General features: G+C 33.2%; 1 protein-coding gene across 1 annotated transcript; it reads left to right on the forward strand.

The window, feature by feature from the left end:
- Positions 1-10,784: 10,784 nt before the first annotated feature.
- On the forward strand, positions 10,785-13,138 carry LOC126891001 (uncharacterized). The gene is made up of 2 exons (XM_050660181.1): positions 10,785-10,800; positions 12,606-13,138. Exons 1-2 carry the CDS (start codon positions 10,785-10,787, stop codon positions 13,136-13,138), a joined length of 549 nt encoding a protein of 182 aa, XP_050516138.1.
- The last annotated feature ends 201 nt before the right edge of the window (positions 13,139-13,339 follow it).

Genomic DNA, 13,339 nt, shown 5'->3' on the forward strand with positions numbered 1-13,339 from the left:
GAATACTTTGTTAATGTGAGTAAAAATATTACATCAACTATTTTGCCACAACAAGATCCCATTGCTTATCTCCCTAATTCAAGAAAGGTCTCGAATTCATTCTTTATAAAACCAGTCGATAAATCTGAACTGATCCAAACAATCAATAGTATCAAAAGCAAATCCTCCTGTAGTACTGATGGTCTATCGATAAAAATTTTTTCTAATCTCCCAGAAAATGTGTTAGAAGTCCTCATCTCACTAATTAATGATTCCTTTGAGAAAGGTAAATTTCCAGAGTGCCTGAAGACAGCCATCATTATTCCTCTTCATAAGGGTGGTGAAATATCTAATACCTGCAATTATAGACCTATTGCACTACTACCGGTACTCTCCAAAATTATTGAGAGACTCATAAAAGCCCGACTTATGTCCTTTCTAGTTGAAAACAACATTTTATCACACAATCAGTTCGGCTTTTTAAATAATAAATGCACCACTGATGCCATATTTTCTGTACTACATGAGGTTTATCAAGCACTGAACAATAATCTTCACACTGCCACCGTTTTTTGTGACTACGCCAAAGCTTTTGATTGTGTAAATCATAACATTTTGATAAGAAAACTAAATTTCTACGGAATTCGAGGTATTTCTTTAGATTGGTTCCAATCTTACTTGGATGATAGGAAACAACTGGTTAGAGCAAATGATACAGACTCTAGTCTCAAAAACATTGTATATGGGGTACCTCAAGGTTCAGTATTGGGTCCTCTACTCTTCCTTATCTTTATTAATGACATCACTAGTTTAAAAATCGATGGAAAAATCTTTCTTTTTGCTGATGATACCAGTATCACTTGGTGCAACTCAAATATTGCAACTCTTCATGCTACTATAACTTCTGATCTACTTACAATAAAAACCTGGTCTGACTCTAATTTACTCTCGTTTAACGTAGATAAAACAGTAGCATTGTCTTATAAAGGAGTCCTTCAACCCTTACCTCTTAATAACAGCCAGATCAGTACCGTTGATTCTGTGAAATTTCTTGGTATTTTTTTAGACAGAAACCTTAAATGGTCCCACCATATCGATTTGTTAAGGAAGAAACTATCCTCAGCTTGCTATGCTATAAGATCTGTTTCGAATGAGCTCAATTTAGCATCTTCCAAAATAACATATTTTTCTTTGTTCGAGTCACATCTTCGTTATGGTCTTCCTTTTTGGGGTTCTGGTACAGCTGCCCAATTCGATGTTATTTTCAAATTACAAAAAAGAGCAATTAGATATCTGTTTGGCCTCAGAAGAACAACACATTGCAGAAGTTATTTCAAGGATCACAGAATTTTAACCCTTCCATCTTTGTATATTTTAGAAACTGTTTGCTTAATTCGTAAACATCTACATGTCTTTCCACCAAGACCTAATCATGACTACTTCACGAGAAATTCTACGTTTGACGTCTATATGCCGACCCCGTCCTCTGAGTTAGTAAAGAAATCTATATTATATTCCGCAAAAAAACTTTACAATCATCTCCCTCTACAACTTAAATCTGCAGCATCTTTCCCCAAATTCCGTAAACTGACAAAAGCCTACCTATATGAAAGACCATATTATTCAGTAGAAGATTTTCTTAATCAATAACTAAGAAATTACAGTAACCTTTGCACAAGTAGTATTTTTATTATCATTTTTTTTGTGTATATTTGGGTGTCATATGCAGCAGCTTAACTTTTAAACTTATTAATTACTAGGTAGACTATGCATTTGCAATTTACTTACATTTTGCAATTGACTACTTCTGTTTAACTTCATTATTATTGTAAAAATATTGACGATTTATGTAATTTTAGTAAATTGGATTGTTATTGTTTTGTTGTCTTGACTTTTTATAAGCTTTGTCGATAAAATTGTACAATTTTTCATGACAATAAAGCATATTTCTATTCTATTCGGAATCCTGTCTGTTCTACTGGTTGATATGAGTCGAATTTTTGTGTTAACCCGTTGTTGATAATCCTCATGAATAGTTTATACGTTTGCGACAGCAGTGGGATGGGTCTGTAATTTTTTATGTCCTTTCTGTCGCCTTTTTTAAATAGCAGGATTGTAAGACTTTCGTTCCATTCGTCGTGTATTTCTCCTTTATGTATACAGAGATTAAATAGATTTTTTAATGTTTGTGAGATTTCTTTTTTCCCTTCTTTTAACATTTCAGCAAGGATTCCATCTGGTCCCGGTGCTTTGTTGTTCTATAATTGTGATAGTGCTCCTTGTATTTCATAATTTTCTATTTTTGGTAATGTTTCTGAGTTTACATTCGTGATTGTTTTCTTGATATATTCCTGAGTGTTGAGGTTTGCGTCTTTTTTTGAGGTGTATAGTTCTTTATAAAACCTTTCTACTTCTTCTGATATCTTATCCTTTCTCCTCTCTTTCCGTCCTGTTTCACCCTTTATTGAAATGAGTAGTGGTTTCCCTAAATTTGGTCGTAAGCATTTTAGGCCCTTATTTCTCTAATTTCTCATTTTAGGTCCTAATTACTTTCTCGATTTCATTTTCGGTATGTTTCCTTAGATCTTCTCTGGTTTTTCTTCTAATAAGTTTGTTTAGTTCTACGTATTCTACTGTGTTTCTTTTGTTTTCGCTTATTAGTTTTCGTCTACTTTCCATTAATTTAATTGTCCGCTACTTAATCTATTTTCTTTTGTTCTTAGTTTTTTGGCAGTTTTCATTCCCGCTTCTAGAGTTTTTGTTTCATTTCTTCATTAATCTTGTTAATTTCTGACTCTTCTTTTGCTACTTGTTTTTTTATAGTTTTCCCTTAAAGTCTGTCTATATTCTTCTGCGTTTTGTCTTATTCTGCTATGGTCAAATTGGTCAAGAGCCGTTGGTTTTATTCTAGCGTTCTTCGTCTCTAGTTTGCTTATTTCTATTTTGGCTCGTAGTACGCGGTGGTCGCTGCCAGTTGACAATTGATTAAGTACAGGTACGTCTTCGAAGATTTGTTTATTTTGGAAGAGGAAGTAGTCTATTTCATGTTTTGTCACCCCATTTGGGGAGACCCATGTCCATTTTCGGTTTGGCTTCTTATTAAAGTATCTATTTATTGCATGAATGTTTTGTTGTTCCAAATATTCTAGTAGTCTTTCACCCCTAATATTCCTTGATCCAAGTCCGTAGTTTCCTATTTTGTTTTCTGAATCTTCCAATTTCTTTCCGATTTTTGCATTAAAATCTCCCATAACGATTGTTGTTTTTATATTTTTGTCTTCCATTGCTGTGGTGATGTCATCATAAAAGTTATCAATTAAAAGCTTAAAATCAATGTTAGCTGCAAATACAAAAATTAAATGTTTTTAATCTTGTGTATTGTTTTTTTGATTATTGTACCAACTTAAACGGAAATCCTGATAAGAATGGCTATAAAAATTTTAACAAAATTTCAATATACGTTTTTGGTTTATAACATAAAAAGTAATATTCCTTTATTTTACTTTTCGATAATTTTCGATTAGTTTTCGATAATGTAGAGACATCATTTAAATCGCGAATCTAGCTGGCAGAAGTGAAAGAGACATAGCTGAGGTCCTCCACGCGAACAGACGTGTCATTAGTAGTTTGTGCTTAAGGTTTCAAGAAACTGGTGACGTTGCTGAACTTCATACATGCCGTACAAGGATAGCAAGCCAGACTGAAGACGCGTTTTATTAGGTTGAACTTTTCGCGAGATAGCACTGTAACTGCATCACAATTATAAATGAGGCTTCAAGAGACCCATCAGGTGTTTGTAAGTGGCCAAGTTGTTAGAAATAAACTGCATGAAGTAGGGTTCAATGCTCGAATATCTGTGAGAGTTCCTGTGTTATCCAGAGGAAATCGCGCTCGTCGACTTCAGTGGGCAGAAGAACATGCAAATTGGGTCAGACGTGAGTGGGCCTCTACTTTATTCACAGATGAGACTCGATTTGAATTCGCACCACATACAAGACGGGTAAGAATTTGGAGGTGATCTGGCGATGCTAAACCATTGGCCACCGTGCACCTGATTCATTGACAGCAAGGTCGAAGTATAATCATATGGAGTGGTGTCACTCTTGGTGGAAGAATCAATCTCGTTTGTCTGGAACGGCTTCTGAATGCAACAGACTACCGCGATATTATTCTCGAACCTATTATATTGCACCCTTTGCACAAGAAGCTGTTGTACCCCAACTTCAATTAATACACGACAATGCGCGTCCCCATACTTTTATTGTCTTGAGAATATTTCTCGAAGATAACGAAATTGAGATTTTACCATGGCCTGCACAATCGCCAAATTCAAACCCAATTGAGCATGAATGGGATATATTGGGAAGATGCATATTACAAGAAAATATTGTGTTCAATAAAATGCAGCAAATATTTGAGGGTCCTTTAATGGAGTGAAATCTGATCATGAGTTTGTCTAGTTACAGCTGTAGGACGGTAATCAACAATTTTGGAGGTCAGAGACTATACTAACTTTACCCAAAGACTACTTTCCTGTGAGTTGAGGGACAAGAATTGATAGTTTTTTATTAGTTTTTTGTTAGAACTTTTTGACTTGGGTCATTGGGACATGGGACATCTAATATACTTCGTTACAATAGAAACCTCGTAATACCCGTGTTACCCGTTATACAGAGAGACTATTGTAATTCAAAATTCGGAATATATACTTAGTTTTATGTATTATAAAACCATGCGTCGCAGTATATTTCATATAACCAATCATAGAAAATTTGGAATCTGTATTTAGTTTTGCCATAAAAACTGAATAAATCACCGCTCTATGGCTGAAAACACTTCAAACCCAGTCCAATATACAGTGAGGACGTTCGAGTCGGAATAAATTCATTTTCTCGACAGATAAATTCCGAAATCACACTATTGACGTCATGCATCTGGGCTTGATGACGTAATCGATGATTTTTAATGAAGTTAGGGGTCGTTTGATAGCTTATTCGGAAGGTTATTCAATTCTCTATTCACTAATCTAAACATACACATCATTATGTATAAAGGGTGCCCAAAAAACTGTTTTGAATTAAATTAATTGAGACAAAAAAATGTGTAATTCATTTAATTCAAAATACATTCTACTGCTGTCAGAAAACAGAAAAAAAAATTTTAATTTGAAAAGTAAATAAACAATGATTTTCGCTTAAATTAAATCTTCAAACTGCTAAGAGGCAGGTGGGTGACAGCTTTAATATTGAATTTAAGCAATAATTAAAAAATAAATAAAAAACAAACGTTTTTAGAAAGGCTTTTCTTTAGTTACAAGTGACTAAAATTGAAAATATAAAAAATCAACTAAAAAGCAAAAAATAAAAAAATTCAAACCCGAAGGATTATTCGAAAAGAACTGTTAGACATATTAAATATACAAAAATCTCACACAATCGTTAAAAAATTTAAAAAATCTAATAGTAGGGGAGGAAAGTATGCTAAAAGTGCAGTCACTTTAGCGCTTTGGAGACTTATTGGGTTGTGAAGAGTAGGTTCTTTTAAAACCAAAAAAAGTTAAGCAAAATTTTCCATTTTAGTGGGGACTTTCCATTTTTAATTTCATTTTCCATTTCCAACAATCGTTTTCTAAACCAATTTCCAACAAAAATTTTTCCGATTATAGTGCTATCTATCCATAATTCGAAAAAATATTTCAAATAAAAGTTACTTATTTTTAAGTAAGGAATGCGCATCTGCAATAAAGAATGGCATTAAGACAATATGTGGTAGAGGTACATTTTCAGGGTACAAGGTTTCTCCCCATGTAATAATCTGACGCGCTCTAGTAACTGCAAAAATCCCCGCTTGGGCTCCCCTACCATAAATTGTTTTTCACTTCATATATTCCTAATGTTTGTCTTGCCTATTTGTTTATAATTTCACCTTTGTAAGTAAGTACATAATATGCTAAAGAGGCATTTCATTTTGATAAAAATGTCAGCACTTTCACTTTCGTATCGCACATTGCACATGCCCTCTCAACCGTCCCAAATTTTAATGCGACCTTCTCTCGCCGCGCCGCGCCGTTTCTCCAAGTCTTCACAGCAAGGAAAATTGAATCCAAAAGAGTGACTTTCCATATCGTGTAATTTATAATGCAAGGTGCTGCTTAGCTTTGAAAATTATGAGAGGTTCGTGACATTTAATGCATTTTTTGCAGACGACGTGATGGTCCCTTTACGGTGATTCTCGCTCTGAGTGAATTTTAATAATTTATTCTAGTTTTGCTGAGTCGTGAAGTTGGGGAGATTTTTACAGGATGTTTCTACAGCTGCCAAGCAGCTTTAAAACCTGCTCTTTTATTTAAAGTTTAAAAGATGGGCTTGTCAAGTTTTAAAATTTTTATTGATGATGTAGTTGTTCTTGAAACAGTGTACACTTTAAAACTCACTTCCCAAAAGGAACTGAAATATAATAATAATAATTAATGAAGTGAAATATAATAATTAATAAAAATCTTATTAATGATCTAAAAGGTCAGTAAGATTAATTATTTGCAAGTTATATAAGTCTGTAAAGTAATGTTCCACACATAAGTACGTAGTTTCCGAACAAATAATGAAACTAAATATGTAATATTTTGGCATATATTTTATACTAGTGACGTCATCCATCTGAGCGTGATGACCTAATCGAGGATTTTTTTAACTGGAATATAGATCGTGTGGTACCTCATTTGAAAGGGTCTTCAATTCTCTATTCAGTAGGATAAAAATTAATATTGTTTATACAGGGTGACAAAACAAAATTTTTGAATAAAATTAATTGACGTAAAAAGCAGAATGTATGTAATTTATTAAACTCAAAATACATTGTACTGCTGTCATAATATGGAAAAATGTTTATTTCACTAATAAACATTTCTTTTCGCTTAAATTAAATTTGAACATTTAATTTAAGCGAGAAGCAATGTTTATTTGCCAAACAAACATTTTTTTTTCTATTTTCTGACAGCAATAAAATGTATTTTAAGTTAAATAAATTACACACATTCTTCTTTTTGCGTCAATTAATTTAATTCAAAAATTATTTTTTTTGGCCACCCTGTATAAATAATGATATTAATGTTTACATTACTGAATATAGAATTGAACACCTTGTAAATGAGCGACCACACTACCCCTATTCTCGTTTAAAAAATCATCGATTATGTCATCACGCCCAGATCAATGACGTCACTAGCATGAAATATAATATGTCAAAAATTGGAATTTAAAAATAAAAATCAACCTATTTCAGCATTTCCTTAAAATCTAATAACTACTGCCAAATATCGAGGTTGGCTCTTTTCTTTGGCCCATCCCGTACTTCTGTTCAATTGGCAATTGGCATAGCAATTTAAAAGTAGGTTGAAGCAAAAATATAATAATAATGCATAAACATAATGCTTAGATTAAAAACATCCATGGGACCTAGGTCTCAAAAACTATTATTCTGAAGCTACAGACTACTGAAGTTATAGGCGCAAAATATCGGATCAACGCATTTTAAATGCATTAATTTCTTTCGAATCCTGAGAAAACTAATAAATATTTTTGAAAAACTTAAACGTAGAATAAAAGATTACACTATTACCGAGGGGCAAGAGCCCCTGGAAACTTCTATAATGTTTAGTTTAATAAGTTACAGGGGTGAAAAAAAAAAGATAAAATTTAGTGTGAGTTTTAGTTTCAAATATCTCATTCAAAATAAACTTTTTATTTATTCCAGGGGACTTTCGGTCCTCGGAAATACTGTAATCTTTCATTCTGCGTTTAAATTTTTCAAAAATATTTATGAGTTTTCTCAGAATTCGAATAAAAATAATGTATTTAAAATACATTAGTCCGAGATTTTGCGCCTACCCCCTTACCACGTTGACGGACAGAACGTAATTAGAGGTCTATTTTCCATTGATGTAATGTGACACAACATCTATAGACGTCATTTTTAAAATAACGAGTTGTGACAAAAGATGTCACATCACATCTACAGATGCATATTAAATGTGACACGATGTCCATGATCGTCGTCCATATGACCAATAAACCATGTAAACCATTATATTGAAAGTTTGATTTTGACAACCTTCTCAAAGAATTACTTTGTGTATTTTCACTCCTAAATAATAATAATTGATATGACTCTATTTTTTTGCCTTAGAAAAAATATTGTTCCTAACTCTTGCGGAAAGTGTCTTCCCCGCCCTCGACTGCCTGCCCGAACTCCGCTATCGCGTCGTTCGGGTCTCTCGCGTGAAAGTACGGCGCGATAGCGGAGTTCGGGCAAGCAGTCGAGTGTGGGGAAGACACTTTTCGCATGAGTTAGGAACAATATTTTTTCTGGGACGTACGTTTGGAAAAAGCCACAAAAAATAGAGTTATATCAATTTTTATTTAGAAGTGAAAATCCACAAATTAATTCTTTGACAAGGTTGCCAAAACAAAACTTTCAATATAATGGGTTACCACGACGACGATATTGGTTTCCATGATGACGATTCAAAACCATTGTAATTGTCTACTGATCTGACTTTTAAATATTATGTCAAAATAATTTTATTTCATCGGATTATCAGTAGTAATTGCACAAGAGCTCTAAAATTCTATATTAATTTTAGAGATCGAGTGCAATTTGTTGCGATTATTTCATGAATAAAACTGTTCAACACCAAAATTTTATTGTAATTTATTTATGTAAGTACAAATTAGTACAATTAAACACACAGTTGTTATAAATATTAATTTGACGGTTGAAAGTCATCACTTTTATAATTTTTTTTTATTTATAACAATCCGCTTCAACCTAATAAGGTTATTAGCGGGATAGTTAACAGTTTATTACACTTTGTTTAAATAATTACATTCTTTGAGGTACAAAAGTAGTTCATTAGTGTTGTTACTGTCTAAAATGTTTTAAGATTGTTTGCTAAATGGTATTTAATTCTATGTCTATTGAATTTTTTACACTTTTCCACATGCACATGCTTAACTGTAAGGGGTGAACCGCACTCATCACAAATTGGAGATTCTTCATTTTTTAGGCAAATGTTCATGAGAGAACTGGGTATGTCCAAGTCGTAAACGGGAAATAATTGTTTGCTGTCATCTGGATACCTCGGGTGGCTGCCATGATCCAACCTTATTTTTACCTGCTGAAGCTTTGATGGTGTGGATCAGGTTGTGTGTTGAGTTATTTTTTAAGTGGGTTTCTTGTAGCGAAATAAAATCTGGTGCATATTCAGAGATAAGAAGTTTTAACATGCTTAAATCGGTGTAATACCCATTTAAATTCCATTGTAATATACTATTGAAAATGATTTATTATTTAGTTAAAGCACATGAATCACTATCGGGTTCAGACGCTCCAACTTGTAATAGTTTTTCTAGTTTTTTGCGTAGTCGTGTGATTCGATTTTTTAATTTTGAGGCAGTAAAATGAGGATGAGTGTCTGTAAGCATTTTAATGAGTGATGTTAAATCTGGTGTATAATCCTTAACAATATTAAAGACATCTTTAGCTCTGTATGTCTCATTTAGTAAATCCCGAAATTCATCGTAATTTAAGACATACCATTTTAAATGTGTGTTGATAAATCTTTTAGCAGCTTCTTCGGTCTCTATTGTTACTTTAGCTGCTGTGTGAATTTGTATTTGTGATTTTTGGTCTACTTGTATCTGCTGTTCTTGGGGTGAGTCTTGAATGGATGTTATTATGCTTTTTTAGAGTTCAGAATTGGTGTCGGCTCTTATTTTTTTGGATGTAGGGTTATTTTTATTACCTTCTGTGTTAAATACATTGGATGCTAGCTCTTCTGTTGGAGATGGGGTTTCTGATAAATGTCTTTTGGTTGATGTTGATGTTTCTGTTGTTGAAAGGTTCATATTTGACACCTCCATCGAATTTATTGGAAGAGAGGTACTTGGTGAATTATTTTCTTTGTGATCTGTTGTGGTAGCCTGTGAAGTGATACTTTGAGGTAGATTAGAATTTGGAGTGGTATTTGACATGCCAGAATTGGTTAGGGACGAGGTTTCTGATGAACACTGTGAGCAAGATGGCCATGTTGTTTGCATTTGAAGCAAAGCGATTGGTCGCTGGACAAAAATATTTTGTAGCTAACATTATCATGACTAACCATGACAAAATCAGGTATGCTTATATTATTTAGGGGTTCTATGTATACTTGACGCCTAAAACTAAGTATGTGGCTATATTCAGGATTTGTAGCTCCAATTCTCAAACATGTTATTGGTGACATCAATTTCAAGCCTAGGTTCTGGAGAAGATTGCTCAACATTTCCTGTGGTATTGTTGGATGAACATTAGATAAGAGAAGACGTTCTGATGGAGTAACTAATCTACGTGCTAGAAGTACTTCATTATTTATTTTTATGGATCCTCTTTTATTTAGAAAGTCATCAACTACAGCTTTACTTGAAAGATAAATGCATACTCGGTTATTAGAGATTCTTGATGAAGAAATAATATTTTTTGGTTGAACGAGTGGTCCTAGTTGCAATAGATAATTTTGCAATTTTGCGCCATTGATTGAACTGAAGATGATGGCTTCTTGTTTTAGTGGAGTTTTTGGACTAGATTGTTGAGATGTAATAGTAGAGTACATTGGATTGTTTTGAGAAGTGGTAGGAGTTTCCATTGTTGATAAATTATTATTCATCATTTAATTTTACTTGAATTATTTATTTTAATTATTAGCATATCCAAGTACGGCCCTGGTTTTAATTGTTGTTAATAAAAAACCAATCCGGTGTTGTGTTGATATGAAGATTTTTTTTGGTTAGATTTCCAAAATAAAGATATTATTTTAATCTAATTAATGTTCTTATACTCACGTTTTTAGGTCTTCTTATAACACTAACTTTATTGAACAGGTATATCACTTTAGTTAATTTACTTTGGTAAAAATACTCGTATAAAATTGCGAATATATCAGAGCTGAAATTAAACACACTTTGTGTTTCGGAACCAGGTCCGTTCTTTATAATTTTTAAAATATTAATTTTCATTAATGTCAGTGAATGTATTTATTTTTTCGAAACAACGAAGGGCATCTGACGTAATATAGTACAACGACCGCTACCGATACGCATATACCGCAACGATATATATTATAGTACAACGACCGCTACCATCCAGTATATTCTACCACGTGGAATCGACACGAGGCTACGCCGCGTCGCAGCGTTGAACATTCTGGACCTAATTGCGACGTATTGGACAGCAAGATCAGCAATTATAAAATTATAAAACACCATGTAAAAATCAATATTTTTCAGTTTGATTAAAATCTCTAAATAAAAGTCTAATTTAAATGTTAAAGTAAAGTCTGACTTTAAATTATTGAGTTGTATCTAAAATCTTTGTTTGTCGAAATAAAAGTTTAATTGTGAAGTTCAGTTTTTTAAAAAAGTGTTTTTCCAAATAACATTCATAATTGGCGCAGTCAGTAGGATAGTGGAAGAGTCTTTACAGATCCTCGTCACTTTTAAGTGTTTGTCCACTGTTCCAAGAACCAGCCCCAGGGAAACCGTTGCAGAGTTCACCCGAGGGAATTATCAGTTAGAAATAGAAGTTAGGAGCCTTCAGGAGCAAAGGAATGCACATCGGCATCGTCTTTATCTTGTAAGCGATTTTTATTATTACTTAGAATTAAGAAGATTAATTTTTGAAAGAGATATTATTAAATCAGACTCCTCTGAGTCCTTAGATTGAATCAGAGCTAGATTAAGAAGCTAAAAACAAAGATTGAATAGATTAATAGAAAGATTAAAATAAATTAGAAATATCTCTTCTAAGTCCTTAGATTGACTTTAGAGCCAGATTTAGAAATTTATTTAAAGAAAAATTTGAATAGCTTAATAAATACTATATATATATTAATAAACACTAGAGATTAATAGATAAATAATAAGCAGTTTAAGATTGATATATTTGTAATTACTATACGTATTTGACTATATTGAAATTTTTTTTAAATATGGCAGTTCCACAATTTGACGTGAAAAATTTATGCATTCTTCCAAATTTCGACGGAAACCCAAATGAATTACATGAATTTATTAAAGTTTCTACAATACTTCTGAACCATTATTATGATAGACTAAATGCAGCTAATATCCAAAATAAATTTTTGCTTCATGGTATTATAAGTAAATTAACAGGTAGAGCCAAAGAAGTTATATCTGTATATGGATGCGAAACTTTTGACGAAATAAAAAATGCATTAATTCAAAATTTTGGAGACCAAAGAGACGAAAATTCGCGTACAAGAGACTTAGTAAATTTAAGACAAGGAGCAACAGAATCTAACATGCATTTTTACGAAAAAATTATGGGACTTTTAAGCTGTATCAACAATTACTTAGAATTACATACTGTAAATGCCGACATTAAAAGAAGCAAACAGGAATTTTTCCGTCAACAAGCTCTTACAACATTTTTAGCAGGCCTACGAGAACCAATGGGCTCTGTTATCAGAGCAATGAGACCAAGAAGTCTAGCCACGGCGATACAATAAGTACAGGAAGAAAATAATGTTCGATATCTTCAAAAAAATTAAATAAGTCAACCTTCAACATCAGGAAGAAACGAAAATTATCAAGAACGCCGACCTCAGAGACAGCAAGTGTCTGTACCTGTCCAAAAACCATTTTATCAACAGCCAAATTTTGCACCTCCGCAATGGCAGCAACCAATCAGACAATTCTACCCACAGAATCAGTTTCAACAACCACATCGACAACAAAACTTCAACCAATTTAGACAAAATTCAAACCCTCCAGAATTCAGGACCCAGAACCAGTCAAATGTATGGGCACCCAAACCCGGACAGCCTAAGCAGCCTAGACCAACACCTATGAGTGGAATATCAGAAACCACAACCGGAGGCCGTCAAAATTTTACACCAAATTACCGAGCACAGCCAAAATTCACCGTAGAAGAACTTTACAATATACAATGCCACGGAGATGAGCAAGAAGAGAATGACAACTACAATAATTACTACGAACCTGAATATGACAATTTTCTACAAGATACATACGAAAACCAACCAACCGAATACGAAGAAAACGTAAATTTTCGAGAGGACCCACCAGAAGCAGCCGAAACGTAATTGAACTTCATTCATTTCCCGACAAGAAGGAGCTACCTTACATTGAAATTTCTGAGCCTTCTTTACGACTTTTAATCGATACAGGATCCACAAAGTCATTTCTTAATCCAGAAATAGCTTCTTCATATTTTCCAAATTATATAAAACACGAACCCTTCGTCGTCACATCAATTTTTCAAAATTATTCCCAAAAATATTGTG

Source organism: Diabrotica virgifera, chromosome 9 (assembly GCF_917563875.1).
Source record: "Diabrotica virgifera virgifera chromosome 9, PGI_DIABVI_V3a".
NCBI lineage: Eukaryota > Metazoa > Arthropoda > Insecta > Coleoptera > Chrysomelidae > Diabrotica > Diabrotica virgifera.